The sequence below is a fragment of the Lactuca saligna genome, chromosome 5 (assembly GCF_052625555.1).
Source record: "Lactuca saligna cultivar CGN05327 chromosome 5, ASM5262555v1, whole genome shotgun sequence".
In the NCBI taxonomy this organism is placed as follows: domain Eukaryota; kingdom Viridiplantae; phylum Streptophyta; class Magnoliopsida; order Asterales; family Asteraceae; genus Lactuca; species Lactuca saligna.
The window spans coordinates 13,052,720-13,073,321 of NC_136421.1; the positions used below are offsets into that span (position 1 = coordinate 13,052,720).

Consider the following 20,602-nt stretch of genomic DNA (forward strand, 5'->3'; position numbering starts at 1 on the left):
TAGAATGGCCTGTTTTGTGATGCCTTAGTCTAGGGAAGTTGCATGTATGAGATATTCGGTAGCGTGCAGGTAGATAGTGCATACGAGAGGTAGAGTGCTCACTATTCGGGGTTTGGGGAGGAAGATTTGGGACGAACACTGATGCGGTGTGGTCGGTAGTATTGGGCCCGTACTACCGAAGACACCGGGTCGGTGGAAGACTCAAGTAAGAATCCCTGGATATCGGAGACTGAGTAGGGTTGCGTTATCGAGTACAAATGTACTTGAAGAAGTCTCTGATAATTTTATGTTGTATTTCAGAGACATCATGGTTACGACACGTCACGGAGCGAGTTCGAGCAGTATGAGTGACGAGGAGATTTGGCAGATGATTCAGGAGGAAGTAGCTGCGGCGGTTCGGGCTGAGATCCCGGAGATGTTTGGGTCCATTAAGACCACCCTGATGGAGGAGTTTGAGGAGCGGTACGCCGCACTGACTGAAGCTGCAGTCGCTGCCGCTACCGCAGCGGTGGCCACTGCTAGACCGCAAGGGGGTGATTCGTTGCTATTCCGGGAATTCAGCAACACGAAACCCCCTGAGTTCGACGGGACGCAGGATCCGATTGCTGCGATGAGGTGGATCGCCGATATAGAGGGGTGCTTCTACACTTGTTCATGCCCGGAGCACCTGAGGGTACGGTTCGCCTTGAACCAGCTCCGTCTGGGAGCGAAGGATTGGTGGAAGTTCGTGATGGCGAACTTCACTCAGGCGGAGATTTCAGCGGTGACATGGGAGAGGTTTACTGAGATGTTCAGAGACGAGTACGTTCCCCCAGTGGAGAGGGAACGATTGATCCAGGAGTTCTTGACCCTCAAGCAGGGTACTGATTCCGTTGCGGTGGTTACACGGAAATTTCATGAGAGGGCGATGTTCTGCCCCGAGTTGGTGTCTACAGAGCAGTCACGGATGAGCCGGTACTTGGGCGTGTTGAGGAGGGATATCCGGGAGTTTGTATCGAACTCCACCTATCGTACTTTCACTGAGCTTCAGGCGAATGCCAGGAAGCGCGAGATCGAGTTGGAGACCCAGGCCAGGGAGGAGGCCGAGTCTCAGCAGGTGGACCGGCGACCGGCTCAGTCTCAGCCGGCAGCCAAGCGGTTCAAGTCCGCTGATTCGAGGACGGGAGGTTCGAAGGGCCGTACTTGCGGGAAGTGCGGCAAGAGTCATGAGGGGGCGTGTAGAGCGGGTGGTTGTTACAAGTGTGGCAAGGAAGGACACATTGCCAGGGATTGTCCTAAGGGGTTTATGGTTTGCTTTCATTGTAACCAGACAGGCCATCGGAAGGTCGAGTGCCCACAGCTTCGACAGGGATCTACACCTACTACCAGGACTACCGAGACACGACCGGCGAAGGTCGAGGCCCCGAGGGCTCCCGGGAGAGCCTTTCAACTGACTGCGGAGGAGGTCCGCGCTGCACCTGATGTTGTGGCAGGTATACTGTAATTCGCGTATTTATTTAAAGTTGAAATGTTATGCTTATGTTAATATATGTGTAGGTACTTTTATTGTGAACTCTATGCCTGCTCTTGTGTTATTTGATTCGGGTGCGAGTAGATCCTTTGTATCTTTAGCTTTTAGTCAGCATATCAGCATTAGTCGTGAGCCGTTAAGTCGGCCTCTGAGCGTTTCTATAGCGGCCGAGAGGGTGGTATGTGCTACGGAGGTTCTTCGGGAATGCGTGCTAGAGATTTTTGGGGTTGCGTTCCCGATTGATCTAATTCCTATTGCGATGGGTGATGTCTGTGTCATCGTGGGCATGGACTGGTTGAGCCGATTCAGCGCCGTCATCGACTGTGAGCGCCAGCTGGTGACTATACGAGACCCTAGTGGGGGAGTTCTTACGGTGTACGGCGAGGGTACCCGTTCGGGATCAGCTTTTTGTTCGGCTGCTAGGGCGAGACAATGTCTACAGCAGGGATGTAAAGGTTTTGTGGCGTATGTGATGGATACGCGGGAGACTTCCGAGAGACCGAAGACAGTGGAGGAGGTTCCAGTGGTGCGCGAGTTTCCAGACGTTTTTCCTGAGGATTTGCCGGGGGTACCTCCTGCGAGACAAGTAGAGTTTGAAACAGCCGGGATCGCTACCTCTACTACTCCTACATGCACCCCCGTGCGTCCTGTCACACTTACCGCATCGGCTACGGCCCTGGAAGTCTCTCGATCTCAAATTCGGTTCTTGTGTTTTTTTATCCGAACCTGTGGGCCACTGAACCTCATCTAGTTTTCTCTTCCTTTCTAACTCCCAGTCAATCTCTCACTCTTGCGCTACCCCGTCATCCCCATCAATCGTCTGAAGAACCGCTATCTGATCCTGAAGCTTCTCGCTCAACCTATCAGTGACCATCTTGACGATGTCGGGTAGCTCCTTGCGAACGACTCGTGAAACCTCCGCAACAACCAAATCATACAGGGGACTCTCTTGGGGACAGGGTGCCCCACTCACTCCCGAACCCTAATGGCAGGAGCTACAAATAGGATCCCCCTCCCTGATGGATCCTTGGGATCCATAAGAATCGGGCTCTAGACGAGCCCCAAACTGCCCTGAAAATATCCCGGCCCTAAAGGCCTCAAGACGACTGTCCAAAAGCTCCATGATCGCCTCCCTAACTGAACCAAATATCATAGGATTCTGATCAACGATGTTGCGCATAATCTTTGTGGAAATGAAATCTCTCATCTGACCATCAAAATGTCTGGCTCTAGAGCCTGAGCCAGATCCCTCCCCGGCACCTGAACTGCCAATTGATATCTCGTGCAACCTCACCATGCTGAAACACATCACAATAATTGTCAAAACATAGTGATGTTTGTTACTACTGAGGGATCTCACACATACTCCACCACTCCCTAATTTTGTCTTGGCCCCTCTTGAATCGAGTACGAATCCTCTGCTTTCGGTAATACGAGCCCATACTACCTTCCACATCAATCCGTACCTTCCTCAAGAGTTACCCTAACTCAACCACGTCCCTTTTACTGCTAGTGATCTCTGCTACTCTCATCCTAGGCTTGACCTAGGGAAATCTTTGACTCTACCCAAACCAGTCCTCAACTGCTGAAGGGCTCCTTGTAATGACAATTAGCCATCACCTGAATACCATCACATGTAACAAGGCTCGGATAATCCTTCAAGTAAGGGACTCATCCCTATAATGATTAGACTCATCTAAGCACACTCAATATTTGTTATCCATCATATGGCTATAATGGGGTCATTATCCATAAAGAATTCTGGCACCTCACATCCCTTGAAATACTTGAAATAGAGATTATGGTATCCATGTTGTCTAGCGGCTAGATCGACCCTAAAGATCTGAAGGCGATCCTCCATCAGCTCGATGATACCATCTTTGATCGACCTAAACATCATCGAGGTCTCCTTGAGGATGCCCCTAGTAATCTCAGACACAATGAACTCGTATAAACCCTCATCAATTGGTTTGGGGCGCAAGCCTGAACCGGATCTAGATCTTGAACCTCCTGCCCCACCGCGTGTCATCACTATGCTGAAACATAACACATAATCAATCAGTATACACATGAAGAGGTTCACACCCTCGAAGTTTCTTGAATTAATTGAGGCCTTCCTTGTCTTGGGTATAGATACTGTGCTTTTAGTAGTAGGGGTCCAATATTACCTTCCACACCTATTTATACCCTCCCTAAGGACTATCTCGAATCCTCCCAATCACTTCATCTCTATCTAGTACCCTTCTCATACTATAGAGCACCCTATGCGCTAGGAAATATTTCAGGAACTCCTTAGGGTTCCTTTCCACACCACTCTCTGCTATCAGCTGTAGAAGGAACTCCCTCTAATACCATCTCACTAACACATGAATACAATTACATACCATCGGTACTAGATAATTCTTCGAGTGAAAGGTCTCACACTACAAAGGTTGGACTCAGATAAGAGCTGTGCAATAGAGTTAAACCTAACCCTATAAAACTTTGTCATATAACTCTAATTACCACTCATGGTAAAGTATAGTGAGAAGACTCACCTCAAACGTAGTCGGATGAACTCTCGTGCTCATCGTCCCGACCTAGCCTCCTCCTATTATTCAAACAACATTCCCAATCAATAATCTCACATAGTCTCATCTCTAAAGATTGGGTAGAAGACCATTCTACCCCTCCCTGAACTCTCTTAAGTCAACCTTGACTAAAACCCTAAAGTCAACGAAAGTAAACGGTCAAACTTTTACCTGACTCATCGAGTGTACATGGACGACTCGACGAGTCCACATGTGTCCAAGAAATCCTCCTTATAGCCTCGCTTGACACGTCGAGTCAACCCCTTGCTCGACGAGTTACACCTGGCATGAATCGCGGGGCCACCCTGACTCGACTCATCGAGTCCAATTATGAACTCGGCTAGTTGCATCCATGCTCATACTCAAATGACCTTCTGAGGCCAGATCTGTTCCTCTAATTCATAGATATGTCCTTCCCAAGCTCAAAAAACACGTAAAGGTACAACCTTGATACAAATGCAAAGCTCATAAGTCTCAAAATGGAGAATTCACTCCCAAATGGCGACCAAAGCTCATGACTCTTAAAGGATTTGCATACAGTTGGGGTATAGGGACTCTCTGGAACTCCCTAGGTCCAGATCTGAAGATATAGACACAAGGGGACATCACATACTCTATATCTCTTACCCAAAGAAGAGAAGAAACCCTAGATTCATGAAATCTAGCACACAAACGAAGATGGACACGAATCCTTACCTCCCACAGTAGCTTTGAATGAAAAGATGGAAGATTTAAGTCCCACAAGAAAACCTAAGTCGAAATCCATCCTTCCCTTTGCTGAAGCACACCAAAAGATGATGAATTAGCCTTCCTCTTGCACCACAAGCTTCCTCTCTGCTCTCTAGGGTTTCTCAGGGTGTAATGGTCGCAAATGAAGGCCATAAGGACCTTTAAATAGGTCCCAAACCCGGAAAATTAGGGTTTTTCTTAACAGCACTGACTCGGCGAATCCAGATACCCGACTCATCGAGTCCCTTCATTAAACCAGTCTCCAAATCGCGATCCTACTCAACGAGTTGGGGCGTCAACTCACCGAGTCTCTTCACACCCCAAAATAAAATACTCAAATTTCCATACCTGGATATCCGGATGTTACAGTGATGACTTTTACCGTCCAACAAAAGCTCAAGGTGTATGAACACCGGATCCCGCAGTTCTTTCTCGTTCCTTGCTTGATTCTCTCTTCTTATCTTCCAATGGATCACAAAAACACCCAAATATTAGCTATATATCTCTCTTAGCTCACTATGGCCAATTAGGGTTTCACTTAGGGGAGTAAGGTGGTTGCTGATGAGGAAATGAGGACTTAAGGTCCTTTAAATAGGATGAAAACCCTAGAATTAGGGTTTTCTCAATACAGGCTCAACTCGTCAAGTCTAGCGCTTTGACTCGACGAGTAGGCTTCATAACTCGCGTGGCCAGCTCAACCCCTACACGACAAGTCGGGACCAACCTACTCGTCGAGTAGGTCCTCTAAAGTGCATTATAACTCTTAAATTTCTCATCCAGGATTTGGGGTGTTAAACTCCCTAATTCATTCCACTGAATCCCTAGTCAACTTAGTGACTTGTCGAGTTCATCAATTGTCCAGAAAACCTAAATTGCATTCCTATCAAAACCATAATCCTTCACTGCACTTAATCAGAAACTTTAAAACAGGCAAACCCCACCTCGACTCGTCGAGTCAACTAAGGGACTCGATGAGTTCCTTCAGTCCTTTCCATGTTCAGCCCTTTCTAGTGGGATCTATGGTCCCAAACTTCATATCTAACCTCCCATATTATAGATACCACATAAAGTTGCAAACTTTACGTGTCTGCAAGGCCCCGCAAGGCCCTAACATCTAAACTAGGATTCATACAAGGTTTTTGTGCATGGAAAAGGGCTAGACTATATAAAGTGAGCAACTTTATGTCATTGGGACCTAGAGAGGTCCAAATCTGGAACCATATCCTTGTGATAGGTCTAGATCCGAGTTTTTCCATTTTGCCCAAAAAATGGTCATTTACTTGCAAGAGAAGGGTTCTAATCAACTAGAGATCAAGTTGACAACTTTTATACCTCAAGATGATGGCTAATACAGAGTAGATGTCGATTCTTTGGCTCCTCTTCTTGCTCCTGCTTTTCCAATCTCTAAAATCCTTCACAAGTACCCAAAATTACTCACAAAAGCTCTTTTTCTCACTCAAGGAGGTGCAAGGGGCGAACTAGGGTTTTCCCTGGCTTATAGGGTGGTAAGGGAGGCCACAAGAGGCGGGTTATGTTCTTTAAATAGGGTTCAAACCCTAAAAGTTAGGGTTTCTCTTTACAGCTCCTACTCATCGAGTCGGAGTAGGTCCCAAATCCCACGTCCTCATATCCGTCTCTACTTTACGAGTTGGAGAATCCCAACTCACCGAGTCCATACACAAAACCCAAAAAGAAACATATAAATTAATCAATACCTGGAACATGCGTTACATATATTATCAATACAATGGTTGTTTTTGCTCTGATTACTATTATACAATTGTTGTGATACTGTACATGACGTCATCAACCCCCGAACGTTTCCATTGTTCCGGTTTGGGGGTGTCACAGAATGGTATCAGAGCATTGTTTATAATGAATTAAGTATATCAACCCATAAAAGATATACAACTATAAACACAATAGGATAAAAGTACTCTAATCAAGAGAAATACTTTAAAAATATAACAATACTTTCATAAAAGTATATATATATATATATATATATATATATATATATATATATATATATATATATATATATATATATATATATATATATATATATATAGAGAGAGAGAGAGAGAGAGAGAGAGAACGAGTATCACAAGAAGAACAAAACAAATGGATTTAAATGTTGGACACTACAGTCAAACCTAGACAGTTATGTAATCATATCTAGGATAAATATAGACTGATCAACTATATTTATTTGAGATACGACCAACATGTGTTTGGGAGTGACGGGGGTGTTGCATTTCGTGGTGGGCATCACTATCGACCTTGCGCATAACGAACCATGTATGTCCAGGCTAGTGTGCACGAGCCACGGTCGTGGCCTCCTAGACCATGAGACTTTTCGTGGTCCGTGTATCGGACGACCTAATTATAATAAAAACATCTGTAAAAAAGCTTATTTAAATTTTTTTTTTTTGAAAAGCTTTTTCCAAGAATTTTTTATATCAATCCCATGTTTATTCGAACAATTTGTAAACTGACAAGTGCTTTTTGGATATATATATATATATATATATATATATATATATATATATATATCCAATTCATGGGGTGGTTGGAGTATCACGGGGGACTATAACCAATTCGGGTATTTGGAGTTACGAAGGTGTGATCGGAGCTCATATTGTGTTTTATGGGTTGTGCCTTTTGGCAGCTATCTGGCATTGGGTGTATTGAGTTTAGAAATATTTTCTGATGAACGTACATGAAAACCTTCTTTGGATTTGCCCAAGAAATCATTTATTTCAGTCTTAAGAAAAAAAAGATGGTCTATTATATTGAAGAATATATCTTAACTTATTGAAGTTAATATTCTGCCGTTTGTGATAATTTAAAAAATACATATTTTTGTGACAAGTAAGATAAATCCCCTCCCTTCTTCCACTCCGCCCAAAGAGTAACTAGAACGAATTTAGTCACGCTTTCATGTTCCAATTGAACACTTTCCGTTTTTGATTATTCTCTTTACTAAACAAACATCCATCTTGTTTGTATTTTGGATACCCGTATAACCATCGAAGGCTGTTGAAGTGACTAATTCCTGGAAATTGGGAAGCGTTGAGAACAAAGAAATTGTTGGAGTTATGATTTCTCTCTAGTACAAATACGTTTGATGTTAAGTATCTCTTGCAGGAATTGTTGGCTAGAGATTTCTTGATGTGAGACAACTATATTTTGTGAGACGGTAAGACGCAATCCTAGTCACTCATTTTGTAGATAAAAAAACATTTTTAAAATACAAAATAATTGAAATTTTTCAAAAAAAAATTATATTATTTGTCACTTTTTTATCCAAAAAATAATAAAATAAAATAAAAATTACAGTTTTCTTTGAAATATCTGTGAAAATTCTAGTAGAATATTAGAATATTTTATATATCTGACAAATCTACTAGAATTATAAAATATTCTAATATTTTAAAAATCACATTAAAATATTTACACTGTAATATTCTATTATTTTACGTATTTTTTTTTTAAAAAAAAATCGGTAATTTTTTTATTTTTTTAAGTTAAAGAAAATGACGAAAATAATAATTAAAAAAAAGTTTAGGATTTTTCTTTTGATTTTGTAATTTAAAATTATTTTTAGATTGTGTATAACAGTTTTACAAATTTAACATGATCTTAAATAAACATATATATATATATATATATATATATATATATATATATATATATATATATATATATATATATATATAACCCTTAAGTCCTTAAGCGTATATAAACTTAGATACCCGAACTTATCATACTACATCGTTTTATATCATATAATACATTCTAATTGTCCAATGTTCTTATAATTTAACTTCTATCTTAATTTACTTCCAAGATTTTTATTATTTACATATTTATCTTCTCTTCATATAATTTTCATTTTCAACTACAATATATATAGCATATCAGGTGTTCGGCAAAAAGATGTGATGTAAGAGAATAATAATAGTGAAATTGTAAATATCTTGAAAACAAATCAAGTTAGGATTGAAGTGTAAGACTATTATAATGAATATATCAAATAAAATCACGTATTTTGTTGTGTTTTGATACCAAAGCTTATATACTTTTAATGGTATATATATAAGGTTTATATATATATATATATATATATATATATATATATATATATATATATATATATAAAAGGTTTATGGGACCATGAATAAATTTATTAAAAAGCTTTACTATAATAAAGATATGTAGAGGTTAATTCACAATACTTCATATATCACATAAGATTTTTCCTTTTGAAAAACAAAATTCTCCTATTTCAAAGATTCCCGACATTCTTGTCATCATACAATCAATAATAGAATCAATAGTGAGTACAACAAAGCACCATTTGGGTCAATGATTAAACTTATCAAGAATCGGATATTTTTAAATTTGTCACAGAGTCACAGTAATAAGTAAGCAGTTACTTCTTAAATTGCAATCAATTTTACCATAATGAAAGAAATAAGAAACAGCATCAGTTTTTGTCAAAATCCAAACACACTTCATAAACGAAGCATAAGTAGAACAAGACCTAAACTCAGAATTTCAAAAAAAAAAAAAAAAAAAAAACATAGAGAGGTTAAAACACAAGAGATCCATACTTACATACATTAGGAAGAGAAACAACATATGTAAAGTAAACTAAAACAGAGTATTGATCATTGATTCTGTCTTTAAATTCTAAAACCCTAAACATCACCTGTGAATCAGAATCACGTTGAAATAGATTTAGAAGAAAGCTCGACTCCCATAGAACACGCGTGACTGTGTGCTGTTCGGTGTCTGTATCTTCTCCTCCGATCCTGAATTCCCAGAATCCGTACGCTCCTTTTCCACATCCAATGGAAGCTTCATCTTAGCCAACGACTCTGTAAACTGCTGCATACTCTTCATATACAAATCCACGAAATCCTGTTGCACCACTTTCTGCTCCAGCTCAAAGTTCACCGCCATCACCGGCTTCTTTATCGGATCCCCGCCGCTTGCTGAATCACTGTCGGCACCACCACCACCTGCCGCCGGTTTTTCCTTTAGATGTGAATCGTATTCTTGTTTTGCACATTTCGAGTCTCTAGAAGAGTCATCAGATGATTCGGGGCTTAGAACGTGAGTAGAAGCACAGTGGGAACCGTTGGTTGAAACGCTAGAAGGGGGTGAATCAGGTTTTTGGGTTTTAATCGGTGCATCAAATTGATCATCAGTGTCGGATGAGACCAAACTCTCTGAGCTAAGACCGAAATACTCGGACACCATCATGTGGTTTTCGTTTGCGATTTTGGGATCTGGGAACTCGATTTTGTCGAACTCGGTTAATTCTGAGTCGTCGGCGGCTCCCTTCGCGGGAAGTGGCGGCGGGATGGCGATCACGTCCGGTGAAGCTCCGGTGTATGATAACGACAAGTGAACGAAACCGGAAGGCGAGTGGAAGAGATCGGTGGAAGATAAAGTGAACTCGTTTTCCAATTTTCCGTTTTTGATGAGGACTTCGGATAAAGGGATCAATGCAAAACCTAGCAACTGATCTTCAAGATAATTTCTCACCCTGCTTAGCATATATATCTCGCACTTCAGAGAAGATTCAATCGTCGGAACGTTAATCCGAAGGGTTTCGTTAAAGACTGGATTTTTTCCTCCTCCATTGATGGTCTGAGTAGTGACTGATTTTTCGGGATTACAAGTGATGCAGATTTTTGCATAAACGTCTTGTTTATGGTATATGCAGATGTTCTGAATGTCTCTAGCTTGATGAATGTGAACATCCAGAACACCAATAAAGGGTTCGGGTTCGGGTTTTTTGGTTACGTAAGTCGAGTGTTTTGGGAAAAGATCCAGATTCTGTTTTTCAGGTTCAGAAAACACACAGGAGCTCTTGAATGGTGAAACGACAGATTGAGGAGACTCCATTAAAACCTGCTCAAATAAATCAAGACACAGCAGAAATTAGATAAATCTTGAACGAATTCATGGAATAGGAATCATAGTTATTAAACTATATTTCATGGGAATCAAGAACTTAAGCAAATATCATAAACTCACGTACGAAAAGTCGAAAACAACAAATCAAGAAACCACACCTGAAAAAGGTGAAACAGTAAGAACCGTAATTAATCTTTCGATGTCAAACCCTAGTTCCTAAAATAAGTCAAGAACTAACTGAGTCAACCCAAGTTTCATTTCCAATTTATAAACAAACCCACAAACAACAAAAGACTCGATTTTCAAGAAAGTTATCTGCTTTACCTCAAAGAAGAGCTCCAAATCCAGAATCTAATGGAGTAAAAAGGGAAAGCGAAGACATTAACAATAACAACAGGATTCAAAGATTAAAGATTCATGTGGAGAAAAGTCACTAGAATCCAAGAAATTAAGAAAGTAGAAAGGGAAAGGGAAAGTTTAAAGGCGTGAAATATAAAAGGAAAGTTAGGTCATTTCTTGCCTTCTTTTAACACCAAATTCGAGAAATATGAGTGGAATTGTTGGGGTCTGATCCCAGAAAATCTACACGCAATCAAGTTCGAGAAGCGAGATGAAGGGAAAGTAACTTGGGTTTTTGAAGACTGTAATCTGTGAAAGCTTCTGCATCCGTGTGTCCCCAGTTTTATAACTTGGTGCGGATTTTCTAATATTTTATCTTTCAATAATAGAAGTGATTAAAACGTTGGGGATATTTTATTTTTATTTTAAAAAAAATTTAGTGTTTATTTCTTATCTTGAACAAATCTAACTTTAATTTAAACTACACATGACTGATGCTTTCTGTAAATTATAAAAGCAAATTAAAAACATTATTTCTTGTGTTTTTTTTTCTTTTCATGTTAATAATTTGTTGAAAGTAAATGGATGTAAAGTTTAACTATTTTTTTATAGAATATCAAAGTATTTTATTTATCTTTTGGATTTTGTTATGAGGTTTTTTTACCAAAAAAAATGCATATTTAACTGATAACAGAATAATGATTTTCAGTAAATTGTATATTTAAGTACACTTCTATGTTGTAAAGAATAGTGGTGAGAAAAGTTTTAATATTTTAGGAATAAATTACACGAATGGTCCCTATGGTTTGGGGTAATTTGTATGTTTGGTCCTTAATTTATTTTTTTAACTCGAAAGATCCCTACTATTTGCTTTTGTTATGTATCTGATCACTACTGTTTGTTTTTGTTACGTGTTTGATCCATGTCTTACCTAAAAAGACTAGTATTTTAAATAGAAAAAGTTGGCATGGTAGGTAAGGTAAAGTGATGAGAGTGTGGTTGGGGTGTGTTTATATAAATAAATTAAAAAATCAAAGGCAAAATAGTCTTTTTAGGTAAGATAGTGACCAAGCGCGTAACAAAAACAAACAATAGGGACCTTTCAAGATAAAAAAGAATAAGTTAGGGACCAAACATAGAAATTACGCTAAACCATAGGGACTATTCATGTAATTTACTCTATTTTTAGAAAAGTTTCACTTTAATAAAAAAAATTGAATATAAAAATTCTGATTATTTCATTTTGGTTCAAATTAACAAAAAAAAATTATCTTTTTAATAATAAATGAAGTATTATCATTTAAAATCAAATCAAATAGTCATCACTTTTCAGTTCAAATTTTTTTTAGTGGAACTAAAGTGAAACGTTTCAGAAAATATACTTTTTCTTATAATTTCCCTTGTAAAGAAAGTATATTATGTTTATGTAGTCTTAAATTATTAATCTAGTTGTATTAAAGACAAATAAATGAAGCGACAGTGACAAAATATATATATATATATATATATATATATATATATATATATATATATATATATATATATATATATATATATATATATATATATATATATATATATATCTTTTCAGTTGAAAGGGTTCCATAGAAAATATTGCTTTTTAAAAAGAAGCTGTTATGTTTTGACTATACATATAATTAAATAAAAGAATATGGTTAATAAAAGTAAATACTAGTATCCGAATGAAACTTTATAAAAGAAACATACTTCAATCTATTATATATGCCACATTTACTTTCAGTGAGGACTAATTGTTAAATAAGACAAAAACAATTAATTAAAATAGGCGTGAGCATGGTGCGGTTCGGTGCGGTTTTTGGTCAAAACCGAACCGAAAACCGTAACTTCGGTTTTTTGAAATTTAGAAACCGCACCGTTCAGTTTTTATGCGGTTCGGTTTTTGTGGTTTTTATTGCGGTTTTTTGCGGTTCGTTTTTTTTTTTCTGCGGTTTTTTGTTAGTTTTTTTTTTGTTTTCATTTTGCCTTTTTACTAAAACTCAAGTAACTGGGTGAGTTACTTTGACTCAGATGAGGAGTGCTAATCATTTTTTGGAGATGAACCGATACCACCACCTCTTGGTTTGAAATCAAATTACATAACCATTCATCCAACATGTTTCTAATTGATGAACATAATACGAATTTAATATAATATTTGTTTCATATGTACATGCAATAATATTAATATATTCATAAAAATGATACTATCATCATCACTAGTACTTTTCACATTTAAATGTTAAAAAATATCATAAACATTATTTGTTATTGTAAATATCACTGACTGTATGTTTAAAAATATAGAATCATCATCTGATAGATAAGATAGATATTTATATTTATAAAAATTTTAATTGTCATAAGTTCTTGGTTCTTACAAATATCAACACTTAATATATATATATATATATATATATATATATATATATATATATGTATATGCGGTGCGGTTCGGTTTTTTGCGGATTTTACGAGACTAGAAACCGCACCGCACCGAGTATTTTCGGTTTTTGCGAAACTAAAAACCGCACCATCGGTTTTCATTTCGGTTTCGGTTTTTTGGTTTCGGTTTATGCGGTTTTTTCGGTTTGCTGGTCGGTTTTTGCTCACCCCTAAATTAAAAGAAAGAAATTTTAGGTAAAGAAGGCAAGAAGCAACGGAGCAAGGTTTGGTTTCTGTTTCTCCCCCCTCCTTATTTTCAATTAGGAGGAAATCACAAAAACAATCATATTTTATATGGTAATTATGAAAATATTAATTATATTAAAAATATTATGCTTTATGGTTGTTAAGATTTGGATATTAGTTTTAATATTCGTATTCATTTTTACATGTAAGATTTATTTTTCATATTAAATTAACTTGTTACGACACATCTATTGTATTCATAATCAGGGGCAGATCCAAGGAGATCACGGGGACGTCTGGGATGTCCCTTGAAAAATTTTCGGTAGTGTAAATTTTTTTAGAAAAATTTCATTTTATATAGTGTATATATACATGCATCCCTTCATTTATAAACACAAACAAACAGTTGATTTGTTGGTTATAACATTGGATTATTGAAGCAAAGGTTCTATTGATTGATTCTCGCTCCTTACATATCGTTTCTTTTTTACGTTTGTTTTATTTTCCTAATTATTCTATTTCACATCGTCAAACACATGTATAGTCAGCCATTTTCTCTTATTATATAAACATGTTATCCTAATGATTTATTTGATGTCTACTTTAACTCCCGCATTGATTCAAATATCAAAATATATACTTCAACTTCATGTTTATATAACAATATTTGAGGTTAGCTAAGAATTCAATTAATATTTGGATTTAAAATTGAAACCGGATCGAAGAAACCCAAGTACTCCATAAAGAAAATTTAGACTATTCTAAAAAAATTAGGATACCTTCTTATTTTGATTCTGACTCCGTCATTGTTCATAAGTATTTATTATTATGAAAATAAGAATTTTTGCATGAAATTCCTAGAAGATGATGAAACATATTTGATTGGCTTAAAAGAATTACTTTTTAACCACGTTTTCTTTCTTGTTATCATTGTTCTCGTCACTTGAACATGATTAGTAGTGGTATTAATAGCAAGGTTTTCATTCATTTATCATTGTGAAAAGTTGGTGTTTTGCTATAGGACGGTGTTTTTTCTTCTTTATTTTTTTTGGTTGTATTATAGGATTAATATCAACTAGGAGATATGTCCGTGTTTTACCACCGTGTTTTTTCTTCTTCTTTTTTTATTATTATTATTATTATTATTGTGTGTTATATTGTATTGCATTGTCTGTTACTAGTATCTATAAATCAGTGTTTATGTAACACCCCGATCTTCAGGTATTAATATTATTGCTTTGAACCTTCAAGTTTTAAGGTCTACTCGATGAGTTGGATGCCTTGACTCGTCGAGTAGCAACGGGTTTGGGCCACGTGTCAAGTGACCGACTCACCAAGTCGGAAGAGTGGCTCGATGAGTAGGAGCTGGTAGATGAAGCCCTAATTTTCAGGATTTTACACCCTATTTAAGGGATCATTAGCACCCCCTTAGTCCCATACAGCCCCTAGAGAGTCCAAAAAACCTTGTTTCATGTGTGAGCTTCTATTGAGTGTGCTTTAGCTTTAAAAGGTGGAATTTGTGAAGGAAGCTTGAAGGTCAAGTAGCTAGCAGCAAGAAACTCATGTGGATCTACAAAACCTGTCTCAGTTAGCTTCATTTTGAGGTATCAATTTGTGATCTTGGCATTATTTCCTTCTGATCTCATATGGGTGAAGCTTAGGGCTTTTTGCCTTGATTATGCTGTTATTATGGTGTATGAGCTTGATCTGAAGTTGCAACTTCAGATCTGAACCCTTCTTGGGTTCTAAGTTCATAAAGTTCTAAGCCCTGCAATGTATGAACCTTTCCTTAGGAGTTAAACCCCATTTCAAGCTTGGATATTGGCTTTTGAGTCTTTGAAGCCATGAAAGTATGTAAAGGTGGGAACTTTACATTGATATCACACCCTAGGAACTCAGATCTACTGTTTGGAACAATGGGTTGCATGGACTCGACGATTCGGGTAATCCAACTCGGCGAGTCAATGTATGGTTTGCGGTTGTGGTTTACGTTTGGACTCGGCAAGTCTAAGAGATGACTCGGCAAGCCTTTTGTGGTTTTTCCTGATTGGCTAGACACTAGACTCAGCGAGTTAGAAACTACACTCGACGAGTCGGGTCAACATGAACGGTTGACCGTTGACTTTGACCAAAGGAAGGACCAGTACCTTTAAAGGGAATTTTGGGTAAATTGGGATTTATGATGGAAATTATTGGTGGAATAGGTGTTGTTCTTCGAGAGCGTGGATTAGAGGAGTTCGTTACTGTATCATCGATCTACTTTCAAGGTGAGTTGTCCTCACTATATCGACATGGTCTAAGGCACCAATGTCGGCCCTTATTGGATTTGCATTCGGGTTTATTGCATGCTATGTTGTTGATTGCATCTTGGTAAGTTAGGATGGTTCCTATGTTAGCGATTGGTTAGATCTGTATCCTAGGTATAGGATGGTTGCGAAGATTAGTGGTCTGTTGGATATGTATGCTTAATTGTTTATATGTATGTTCACATGTTTATTAGTTTGAGGGAAAGGGTTGAGGCATGTATTGTTGTATGAAGTAGAACAAGACACCCTGGGCAGACCGGGTAGATTGTAGGGTCGGGCCAGTAAAAAATCTAGTCAAGCCGAAAGCCCAATGAGCGGTCCGGATAGGCTGAAGTCCCCAAAGAGGGTGGTCCAGACGTGTTGATGGCTCAAAGAGTGGTCCAGATAAACTGAGGACCAGTATTCAGTCCAGTCAGACTGTTAGCTCATTATGCATGTTGTATTTGTATTTCATATGGTTATATTTGAATGACGTTGGTATTCTAGGGGAAACTCACTAAGCTTCTGGGCTTATAGTTTCGGTTTATTGTTTCAGGTACTTCTGGTGATCGCGGGAAGGTGAATGCATGATCGTACCGCTTCTCCCGTTGTTATGATTTTATGATTCAATGCTGGGATACTATGATAATTATTATTTTGAAAACAAACTTTGTAATGTTAAATGATTTTAAATGGTTTGGAAAAGTTTAAATTTGGCATGAATTTTATGGGTGCTACAAGTTGGTATCAGAGCATTGATTTGAGTGAATTGAAGGAACATTTGTGTGAATCTAGTCTCAAATCAAGGAAAGATTTTTCAAAATAAACTTTAAATGGTTTTCAAAATAAGTAAAGGAGGATGCAAGGTGTACGATCAACCGAAGCCAGTAGGTAGACCCTAAAATACCATACAGTTATGAGCGAAGGATTGGTGGAAGTTCGTGACAGCGAACTTTACTCTTGCAGAGATTTCAGCAGTGACCTAGGAGGGGTTCACCACCATGTTCAGAGACGAGTATGTTCCCCCGGTGGAGAGGGAACGACTGATTCAGGAGTTCTTGACCCTCAAGTAGGGTAATGATTTGGTTACTGTGGTCACCCAGAAGTTTCATGAGAGGGCGATGTTCTGCCCTGAGCAGGTGTCTACTGAGCAGGCATGGATGAGCCGGTATTTGGGTATTCTGAGGAGGGACATTCGGGAGTTCATGTCGAACTCGACGTACCGGACATTTTCTGAGCTCCAGGAAAATTCCCGAAAGAGGAAGATTGAGTTGGAGACTCAGGCCAGGGAGGAGGCCGAGTCTCAGAGGATGGATCGGCAGCCGGCTCAATCTCAGCCGGCAGCCAAGCGGACCAAGTCCGCCGATTCGAGGACAGGAGGCCAGAAGGGACGCACTTGTGGGAAGTGCGACAAGGGTCATGAGGGGGTCTGTCGATCGGGTGCTTGCTACAAATGTGGCAAGGAGGGGCATATCGCTAGGGATTGCCCCAAGGGATTTATGGTTTGCTTCCATTGCATCCAGACCTGCCATCAGAAGGCCGAGTGTCCTCAGCTACACCAGGGATCAGCACAGGGATCTGTGCCTGCTGCTAGGGTTACCGAGATTCGACCGGTGAAGGCCGAGGCTCCGAAGGCTCGTGGGAGAGATTTTCAGTTGACTGCGGAAGAGGTCCGCACGACGCCCGATGTAGTGGCTGGTATGTATTCTTTCGTGTATTTACTTTCATGTTGACATATTGTGCTTATATTATGATATGCGTAGGTACTTTTCTTGTAAATTCTGTACCTACCTTAGTATTATTTGACTTGGGTGCGAGTCGGTCTTTTGTATCTTTGGCTTTCAGTCAACACATCAGTATTAGTCGGGAGGTGATGAGTCGACCCCTGAGTGTTTCCATAGCTAATGAGAAAGCGGTGTATGCCACCGAGGTGATTCGAGGATGTGTGCTCAATATTTTTGGCGTCAAGTTCCCAATTGATCTAGTTCCTATCGCGATGGGAGATGTCTGTGTCATCGTGGGCATGGACTTGTTGAGTAAGTTTGGAGCGGTTATTGACTGCGAGAGACAGCTGGTGACCATACAAGACCCTAGTGGGGGAGTGCTTACTGTGTATGGAGAAGGGACCCGGTGTGGGTCAGCGTTTTGTTCGACTGCCAGAGTGAGACAGAGTTTGCAGCAAGGTTGCAGTGTATTCATAGCCTATGTGATGGACACACGAGTGGCCACGGAGAGGCCATGTTCGATTGACAAGGTCCCGATAGTGTGCGAGTTTCTGGATGTTTTTCCCGAGGAACTGCCGAGCGTGCCTCCGGAAAGACAAGTGGAGTTCCGTATGGATTTGGTTCCGGGAGCAGCACCTATCGCCAAGGCGCCTTATCGCCTCGCGCCACCAGAGATGAAGGAGTTATCCTCGCAGCTTCAGGAGCTGTTGGGGAAGGGGTTTATTTGACCGAGTAGCTCACCTTGGGGAGCACCGATCCTTTTTGTCAAGAAGAAGGATGGTTCACACCGGATGTGTATTGATTATCGGGAGTTGAACAAGTTGAAGGTCAAGAACCGGTATCCGTTACCAAGGATCGATGATCTGTTCGATCTGTTGCAGGGGGCATCCTGGTTCTCCAAGATAGACTTGAGGTCAGGTTATCATCATATGAGGGTTCGAGATGAAGATATCCAGAAGACTGCATTCAGAACTCGTTATGGATATTACGAATTTGTGGTGATGCCTTTTGGGCTCACCAATGCCCTAGCTGCGTTCATGGATCTCATGAACAGGATGTGCAGGCCGATGCTGGATCGGTCGGTGATCGTATTCATTGATAATATTTTGGTATATTCGAGGTCTAGAGAGCAGCATGAGGAGCATTTGAGGGAGATCCTTGGAGTTCTGAGATCGGAGAGGTTGTATGCCAAATTCTCCAAGTGTGATTTCTGGTTACGAGAGGTCCAGTTTATAGGGCATCTTGTTAACCAGAAAGGGATATTGGTCGATCCGGCCAAGATCGAGGCAGCGATGAGATAGGAGGTGCCGAGATCACCCACTCAGATCAGGAGCTTTCTGGGATTGGCCGGCTATTATCGAAGGTTTATTAAGGATTTCTCCAAGATCGTCGTGCCACTTACCAAGATGACCCAGAAGGGTGTTGCATTTTCATGGGGTTCGGAGCAGCAGTCCTCATTTGAGACACTTCGCCAGAAGTTGTGCAAAGCCCCGGTGCTCACACTCCCGAAAGGGATGGAGGAATTTGTGGTATACTGTGATGCATCAATATATGGGTTAGGGGCAGTGCTTATGCAAAGGGGACACGTGATAGCGTATGCATCGAGGAAGCTGAAGCCTCATGAGTCGAGATATCCCACCCACGATCTGGAGCTGGGGGCTATGGTGTTTTCCCTCAAGATCTAGCATCATTATCTGTATGGGGTTCGGTTTACCATATACACAGATCACAAGAGTCTGAAGTACTTGATGGATCAGCCCAACATGAATATGCGCCAGAGGAGATGGTTGGATGTGGTGAAGGATTATGATTGTGAGATCCTGTACCACCCGGGCAAGGCTAATGTCGTAGCCGATGCTTTGAGCCGTAGGACGGAGAGCGCCCCGATTCGAGATGTTCGTATGAGGTTAATAGTGATGACTCCGGTATTGGACACCATCCGAGTGGCCCAGGCTGAGGATGTGAGGCCAGAACACTGAAAGAGGGAGCGAGTTGTCGGGCAGGTATCAGAGTTCGTTACCGATAGCCGGGGACTTATGACATTTTCTGGTTGGATTTGGGTACCGTTTGTGGGCAGGACGCGTACCATTTTGATGGAAGAGGCACATGGATCGAAGTTCTCGATCCATCCCGGGGCCACTAAGATGTGTCTGGACCTAAAGAAGGAGTATTTGTGGCCCTGTATGAAAAAGGATGTTGCATGGTTCGTTGAGAGGTGCCTAACTTGTCTTTAGGTTAAGGCCAAGCACCAGCGTCTGCATGGTAAGCTGCAGCCGTTGGAGATCCCCGAGTGGAAGTGGGAACAGATTACCATGGGTTTTATCACCAAATTGCCAAGGACTGCAAGGGGAGTCAATGCAATTTGGGTGATTCTGGATATGTTGACGAAGTGCGCTCATTTTCTTACTATCAGTGAGAGCTCTTCTGTTGAAAGGTTGGCAGAGTTGTATGTGAGGGAGGTAGTATTGCGGCATGGGGTTCCGATGTCGATTGTTTTAGATCGAGGCGTACGAATTACTTCCAGATTTTGGAAGAAGTTTCACGAGGAGTTGGGTACGAGGCTGCATTTCAGTACCACATACCACCCACAGACGGACGGGCAGAGTGAGCGGACGATTCAGACACTCGAGGATATGCTCTGAGCATGTGTTTTGGATTGTGGCGGAAGTTAGGGCACATACTTACCCTTGGCAAAGTTTTCGTACAACAACATCCATCAGTCGAGCATTGGTATGCCACCCTTTGAGCTGTTGTATGGGAGGAGGTGTCGGACCCCAATTTGCTGGGAAGAGGTGGGGCAACGGGTAATGGGTAGTACGGAGATCGTGCTTCAGATAACTGAGCAAGTACAGCAGGTCAGGA

At 40.1% G+C, this 20,602-nt stretch overlaps 1 protein-coding gene across 12 annotated transcripts; it reads right to left on the minus strand.

Annotated features, from left to right (window-relative positions):
* Positions 1–9,406: 9,406 nt before the first annotated feature.
* LOC145048971 (uncharacterized) lies at positions 9,407–11,421 on the minus strand. 12 transcript variants are annotated; one of them, XM_078997638.1, is made up of 4 exons: positions 11,264–11,421; positions 11,068–11,094; positions 10,868–10,901; positions 9,407–10,737 (listed from the first exon to the last, which is right to left on the minus strand). In XM_078997638.1, exon 4 carries the CDS (start codon positions 10,729–10,731, stop codon positions 9,556–9,558), a length of 1,176 nt encoding a protein of 391 aa, XP_078853764.1. In that variant the 5' UTR covers positions 10,732–10,737; positions 10,868–10,901; positions 11,068–11,094; positions 11,264–11,421; the 3' UTR covers positions 9,407–9,555. The 12 variants fall into 12 exon arrangements, with proteins under 12 accessions (XP_078853764.1, XP_078853761.1, XP_078853763.1 ...); XM_078997635.1 differs by having other exon boundaries at positions 10,864–10,901; XM_078997637.1 differs by lacking the exon at positions 10,868–10,901 and adding an exon at positions 10,902–10,959.
* Positions 11,422–20,602: the final 9,181 nt, after the last annotated feature.

Bases quoted from the DNA above. Each gene is read 5' to 3' on its own strand.
- LOC145048971 (XM_078997632.1), bottom strand. From the start codon at position 10,731: ATGGAGTCTCCTCAATCTGTCGTTTCACCATTCAAGAGCTCCTGTGTG.